At 34.4% G+C, this 7,869-nt stretch overlaps 1 protein-coding gene across 1 annotated transcript; it reads right to left on the reverse strand.

Annotated features, from left to right (window-relative positions):
- Positions 1–500: 500 nt before the first annotated feature.
- Positions 501–6,806, reverse strand: LOC127722171 (uncharacterized). Its single transcript, XM_052229053.1, has 2 exons — positions 6,705–6,806; positions 501–2,458 (listed from the first exon to the last, which is right to left on the reverse strand). Exon 2 carries the CDS (start codon positions 2,446–2,448, stop codon positions 772–774), a length of 1,677 nt encoding a protein of 558 aa, XP_052085013.1. The 5' UTR covers positions 2,449–2,458; positions 6,705–6,806; the 3' UTR covers positions 501–771.
- Between the last annotated feature and the right edge of the window lie 1,063 nt (positions 6,807–7,869).

The following is a 7,869-nucleotide window of genomic DNA, read 5'->3' on the forward strand; positions in this document are numbered from 1 at the left end:
GAAAAACTAGAAATTCACGTTTCCATAAAAGTTTTTAAATTTACAGAAAACAAAATCTTTCTTGGTAAATAGAAAACCAAGAATGACAATAAAGTTAAGATAAATTCATCCAAAATGAAAGCCATTGTTTAGTCCTTTTAAGACGAACGTTCGTCTGGCGTACCAAAAATTAGAACAATAACAGTGCCAATACCAAGAATATATGTCCACAGGACACCATGCCCAGCTCGCACTATCACATTTTCGTGTTCAGTGAACTGCAAATATATATAAACATTATAAGTTGGCATAAATTTCAAATCATAATGAACCTGTGTACTAAGTTTCAAGTTAATCTGGCCACACCTTCATTTTTAACTACCCTTATCCAAAACGTTAACCTGAAACAGGACTGACAGACAGACGGACTAAGGGGGACACAAATACGGACAAACGGACGCACATGTCGGGCTATACAAAAATTAACCTGAGGTCTGAATACAAATTACAAGTAATTAGCAGTAATAGATAACTTTTATGCAATAAGGTATGTAATGCAAATTTTGATTGGATGACGTCCGTCATCAATTCAACGGTTGACGGCCGGAGTCAATGACCAAGAACCAAGGAGATAGATATGGATAGCATTCTATTTCGAATACACCTGTTCCATTGCAAAACTGCAAGACAAAAAATGCAACAACATAAAAGTTAATGGCGTATACAGTTATTGAAATAGGGCACACATTAAAAAAGCTAGTTTTAGAAATTAATTTTTGTTCTTTTTCTTAACTACAATACGTTGTACAAAGCAGCATTGCCACTAGTTTCATCACAAACTAGAAGAGAGTTCTTTTCCGTGCTATAGTATACAGCATTTGGTTCGGAGAGACCGTCATCTTTATCAAGAAGAATCTTGCTTGCCTTTCCGTCATGTTGAATAAGCACTAGATTGTTCGAATCACGCCCAACAACAAATATGTTTTGATTGTTGTCAAGGGATAAAGCTGTCGGATAGCGTATGGAATCATCATTAAATGTCCATATTTCGGTGCCGTTCATGCTGCAACAGTGTATAGTATGCAGTGATGAATTTGTGTAGTATATCTTTGTACCTGAAGTTGTTATATTTCTTAATCCGATTCCCTTGCATATCACTTCTCCTGTTCTTTTTCCCGAAGGATCAATTACCACAATTCCCTCCGTGCCTCTCGCAACATATAGCTTTCCATCATTGTACGCCATGCCATATAATTCGAATCCTAGCGCTAAAGTCTTCTCAACACAACCATTTTTTATGAGATCGATACGTTTCCTACTTCCGCAAGACACAGCCACGCCATCCGATCCAAACAAAGCTATATCAAAAGATGGATAAGATGTAGGGATGTTACGGGTATGTATACCGAATGCATTGTATTCTTGTATATGATTAATTTTAGTATGGAAGTTTGCTATAAATAGATGTCCATTTGGTAAAATTATGCATCCATTAACATGTATGCAATCATCTTTTTTTTGAAGAGTTATGTTTTTGTTTAATTGAAGAACTACATTTTGAATACACTTCTCTTTTATCTGGCTTTTCTGTATCTGTGCTTGACCTATTTTAGCATCATATAACAGTAAACAAGAATCACGTTTTTCAAGCTTGATTGCACCAACTTTATGAATTTGTTCGAAAAGATTATCAATAATCGGATGAAAGTCAAGTTCAATATTATAACTCCTAGAATGGGTTGTTGCTAAATTGATAGACTTGATCTCTTTATCGACGTCTTTGTATACTTGTCGCGTGCCGAGAAATACGTGAAGATCAGAAGCGAAATCTTTCAGCTTTAATGTTTGTTCTTTCAGATTTATCAAGTTTTTCTGTGCATCTTCAAAATTATTTAAATTTATGCTGCTTTCAGATAAACATTCGTCAGATATTGATGACAGTTCTTGTAATAACCTTTCTTGCAACTCGTCAAAGTAACGGACGACTTTCTCTCTGGTGTCTTTAATGGTTTTCTCAATATGGCGTCTTTGGATCTGGATTGATTCATATACTGTATTTCGGTCACGAATAAAATCTTTTACATTTTGTAATGATCTATTAATGGTATCTTCAAGGTCCTGAATTACCGTTGAGTGTTTTGCATTTATTGCTACATCCTCCAGAGGCACAACATCTGGGCATATCTTGTGATCAGAAGACACACAAGCTTTGCAGAGTGCTTCATCGTGACTTTTGCAAAACCAACCAAATTGTTTGCTGTGCTGATTACAGGTTTGCTCAACTGTTACATTTTGTATATTACGGTAATTATCTATTGAAATGAGATGATGACCCCGGGAAATTTTTGTCGCCTTATGAACCTTTTCGCAATCTGGACAAAATCCTTCATCGCATTCAACACACCATCTATTAGCTTGCACTGTTTTATTGTCATAACAACATGGGCCACAAAAGACAGGCGTTGACATCGTTCTATACCTAATTAGAATAATAAATTTCCAATAAATAAAATTATAGATTAATTAAAATGTATGGCGTATGAGGTAAGTTCAAAAGAGAGATAATATACATTGTAAATTCAGAAATTTTGCGCTGTTTTTATTTTTGGAAAATTGATACGGGATATGTTTCACAAAATTAAAAGTCGAATTTTAAATTGCAGAAGCATTATTTGTATGCAATATTTCATAAAATCGCAATAAATAATCTCGCATTTGTGTCGATAGTTCAGAAATTGCAAAAATAAACCCACGTAAAACATTTCTGACTTCACTTCACAATAAAAGAGACACACTTCTGATCTGTTCGTACCACCATTGAACGATCATGTCTCTTTATGGGGTTTTCACCCGAAGAATCCATCATTAAGGTTAGGAAAAAACGATATGGAAAACAACAAAGTAATGGGGTCGTCAAGTTGTTTACATATTCCTTATTACTTATTCCTCATTCGTTACTTATTTCTTATTCGTTACTTATTCCTTATTCGTTACTTATTCCTTATTCGTTACTTATTCCTTATTCGTTACTTATTCCTTATTCGTTACTTTTCCGCTTTTAATATGTTGCTCCCTTTTAATGCTTTATTTTCTTTTCTTCACCCTGATGTAATTTCCGGGTTCGAGGCAGGAAAATGACCCTGTTAGCGCGTATGTACCCGTTTCATCCCTCGACAGATACCCTGTTTATTATTCTCTACTTATTTGCTTTTTAAACGTTGACTATTTTTAAAATGCTCCTTTCTTTTATTCTCTTGTCTTTGATATTGTCATGAAATAGAAGTTCCTTCGTAATATAAGTTCCAAGTTGAACAAATATTCTGTAGTATATATTCAACAGGAACATTTATTATAGGATTTGTTCCTAGCGGGAAAATGTTTTATAGAATATTTGTTCCAACACGAACAGATATCATGGCATTGTTCAATACAAATTTTCCAGGGGAAGTTCTGTAAGGCAGATCTAATATTTGTTGGCAATGTTAGTCCTAGGTTCGTTGTGTTGAAATGACCCTGTTAGCGCATATGCATCGGTGTCTGCTCTTGACTGATACCTGCTACTTATTGGCTATGTATTCGTTCATGGCCCCTTTGTAATGATTTCCTTTTTTCCATTTCATCTCTTTGTTGTTAGTCCTGGTTTCGTGGAGTTGAAATAACCCTGTTAGCGCGTATGTACCCGTTTCCGCGCTTGACTTATTCACTTGTTTCACGTTGCACCTTTTTAAGGCTTTATTTTCGTTTTTTTCTTGTCTCTAATGTGAATTACGGGTTCGGCGATGTCAGTGACGATAACCCTACTCGTCATTGCGCTTGGCAGATGCCCTGATACATATTCGTTCCTTATTCGTTTTTTTGAAAGTTTCTTCCTTTTGAGGTACATATGCGCTAAGAGGATTTGCCCGAGAACACAGTTTTTTCTTAGTGCATTTCTTTTAGACAATACGTTCAAATTAAAAAAAATCGAACTTGATCTATCTAAAAAAAATTTTTACAGTGCAGTGTACTACTTTTTGGACAAGTAATATCAAATTATAGTACAGTCTACCAGCTCTAACTCAAAATATGGGCAATTCTATGTTAAGGGGGTGTATTTTTCAGTTTGACAGCTTCAGACATACTAATTTTTGACCTTTTTTATCGACACCAAATCTACTTAGCATTAAAATTCATCACCCAAATGTTTTTACATGTAATTTCATCCCCCACGTAATATTTCATGCATAACATATAAAAAAATAAATTTGGAAAGTCTATGAAAAAAATTTGAAAGTTATACACTGTCCACGCTAGGGACTATATTTGTATAACCAAAATCAAAGGACGATAACTGTGTCCTCGGGCCAGTTTTTATCAACTCCACGAACCAAGGACTAACACCAAAGACACGAAATGAAAAAAAAAAACGAAATCATTAAAAAGGGGCAACGTATAAAAAGCGAATAAGTAACAGGGTATCAGTCAAGCAGAGAAACGAGTACATGTGCGCTAACAGAGTAATTTGACCTCTATGAACCAATAACTAACACCAGAGACAAGGAAATAAAGGAAAAGAACATTACAAAAAGAGACAACGTATAAAAAAAACGAAAAAGGAACGAATAAGTGGCAAATGAGTAACAGGGTATTAGTCAAGCGCAGACACGAGTACATGCGTGTCAACAGGGTAATTTGACCTCTATACACTCAGGACTTACACCAGAGACAAGAAAATAAAAGAAAGGCACATTCTTAGAAAGGACAACGTTTAAAAAGCGAATGAGGAACGAATAAGTAGCGAATACGTAACAGGGTATAGTCGAGCGCGGAGACAGGGACATATGCGCCAACTGGGTAATGTCACCTCTACGAACCTATAACTGACATCAGAGACAAGAAAATAACAGAACAAAAAATTATGTAGAAAAAAGCGGATAAGGAACCGATAAGTAGCGAATAAGTAAAATGGATATTAGTCGAGCGCCGAAACGGGTACGTACGCGCTAACATGATAATTTCACCTCCTCGAATCCGTTACTAACACCAGGGTGAAGAAAAGAAAGCATTAAAAGTGGACAACATATTGAAAGCGAATAAATAACGAATAAGGAATAAGGAATAAATAACGAACAAGGAATAAGTAACAAATAAGGATTAAGGAATACGCAACCAACTTGACGACCTGAAGATAAGCGGAAAATTTGGAATGCCAATGGATGGAAAAAGAGGGTATATTAGATAGGGACAGAAAGTCAGCCTTACAACAGAGCACCTACAGACCATCAGAGGGTTACCAGGGTTCTTAACGTGCATATACAGTGATATTCTCTCTACACGAGGTATCGGATATAACGTCCTTATTTAGACCAGCCGTATATAATTTCATCTCCCCTCCCTGACGTGTTTCCGATTTCATAACTCATTCAAGCCAATAGAATCTCAGCCCAACTGTTACAATAACTAACCAATCAGAACTAACTGGCGTTTAGTTTAAAGTTTCCAGATGGTGTGTATTATAATGTATATCGACTGAATCTAAATTGATGTGAAGCAAAAAGAGATCTTTTTGTGAAATGAGATAGTCTTAGATAATTAACTATGAAAACTGCATGGAAAGGTTTATAGTATCATATGCATACACCACAAAAAACTTAAGTTTCCCGCTGGCGGTAATATATGACAAATGGTATTTTCTGAAAAAGGATTAAAAAAAAAGACAATTTCACTAGAAATATTATGCATTTGAAAAAGCTATTGATTTATAAGAATATCCTTATTATAGTAATTTTAAAACAGTCATCACGGCTAGTCTACAGGGACAGATGTAAGTATCTCTCAAGTGCACTGGTAGAAGAGCAACAGCATTCCATTGAAGGCATTTATGTTAAACTTCCTTATTTTTGTAGAAAAATATTAAGAATAACATGCATTCGGCTCGAATGTTCTGTTACTAGTAATTGCAGCTATTTTACAAGGTCAAAGGGCATAATATAACACAATTTTAAAACTGCATTGGATTGCCAAGTTTGGAATAAAGGTGTATGATTTATATATGAAAACCTACATAATCCGATGGCACAAAACATGGACAAGCAGCACGTTAATTAGCACTTTGTTTGAAATGATTTGAATAAATACTTCTTCACCAAGAAATATTAAAATCGAAAAAGCTATGGAATTTATAAGAATTTGAACAGATTTTTTCTATACAAGAAACGGTGGCAATTTTTATTGGTCAATAGGAATATGATATGTATTCTGCAATTAAAAAAAAACCATTTCAACTTCAAGTTGCTTTACTTCAGAATGAATCAAAAGTATAATATTATGCATTTGACCCCTAATCTATATTTATAGTAATAACAGTGCTGGTTACATATTCTTTGAAAGAGTACCCTCAATTTTGATTTTTGACAAGTTTAGTGTAAATTGGCTTGGTTGCTTTAGGGAAGACTTGTGAGGAAAACAAAACGACGACAACTAACGACGGACAACAGACAGGACGACGAAGACATATGCCAGTTGTTGCTATACTTTACATGGCTTTAAAAAGCTCCAGTGAGCTAGAGAAGATTGTTCCATGTTGTAGTTATGTTAACAAATGCGACCAATTTCTAACACGGAAGTTGAATATACAAATACAAGGTTATCATTTAGACATTATCAAAATTGTTGAATAACATAAACAAAACATGTATACTATCGTTTACTATATACCAGTATGCGCTGCTAAGAGTTTTAAGTACCTATGATTGTTATATCAATTGAACTTTCTATTCTTTGACCATCTCAGCGGATTTCCTGTGTGATCTTTTATATTAGAGTATGTAAACACACTTTATTTATACATGTAAATCGATAACGAGACTTGAGGATGGCGGGAACTTTAAAAAGGACATAATAAAATCAAACCGTCCACAATGTGATAGGAAGGGGTCAGCTGAATTTTTGCAAATTGATAGGGACAGATCAATAACCATCATTTTTTGAAAAAAGCAATTAGTTTCGGAAAGGAAGTAAAAGAAAAAAGTTCGATTTCATTGCAAATAAGAGAACAAGTTAGATCGGAGACATGATATGTTTCTGGTTAAATGTAATACAGTGACTAAAGAGGTGTAGTTTTTGAGAAGTATGTTCAATTAAATTGGAAATGTGTTGAATAATAAAGTACTGATTATCTGGAATGCAGTAAAATTGGACCTCTTTTAACTGGTTGTGTTTTTATATATTGAATATGGTTAAACATTGAACATTTGAAATAAATACTAGAAAATCCAATATGACTATGAATGATAAATGAAATCTGTTTAACGATACCACGTTTCTTTTGAATATCAAAAGATCTAATCTTATACTTGTTCAAAGAGAGGTACACCTGCTCATATTACAGCAAATGATTCTTTTGGTCTATGAATGAAGCCTATTGGCAATTTGGTGTTCTGGGAAATGTATACAACTGACAACAGGCTTTTCAGTAAGATGCAATACTTGATATATTTTCCTATCTACATGACTGATCACGGTACTTCAGGAATTTGGAAATTTCTATAATGTAAGATATTCATAGAACATATAGAAAAGTACGGCCTACAAATTGGAAATGTAACAGCCCGAGCAAAAGTTAACGAAACCCCCAGAACATAGTTTGTGCCAAAAAATAAAACTATATGATATTTATTAAACAATTGCCTATATTCTGTAATGTCATAAGTATTCTGTAATGAGGTAAATTATGGCTATTGGAAAATTTTCACTTCCTTTAACCTGAGCCGTTTTATTATGTTCCGTCACCAGAGTTTTTAAATCAGCGCTTATTAGAACTGACAGATTGTATGAAATGAAGGTTGATATTTTAATGACTTATGTTGTAAAGTTCTGCCAGGCTTATAAACACCTTGGTGGTCTTATGGT

Source organism: Mytilus californianus, unplaced genomic scaffold (genome assembly GCF_021869535.1).
Source record: "Mytilus californianus isolate M0D057914Y unplaced genomic scaffold, xbMytCali1.0.p SCAF_12, whole genome shotgun sequence".
In the NCBI taxonomy this organism is placed as follows: domain Eukaryota; kingdom Metazoa; phylum Mollusca; class Bivalvia; order Mytilida; family Mytilidae; genus Mytilus; species Mytilus californianus.

Excerpts from the sequence above, each read along its gene's own strand:
- LOC127722171 (XM_052229053.1), bottom strand. The coding sequence starts at position 2,448 with ATGTCAACGCCTGTCTTTTGTGGCCCATGTTGTTATGACAATAAAACA.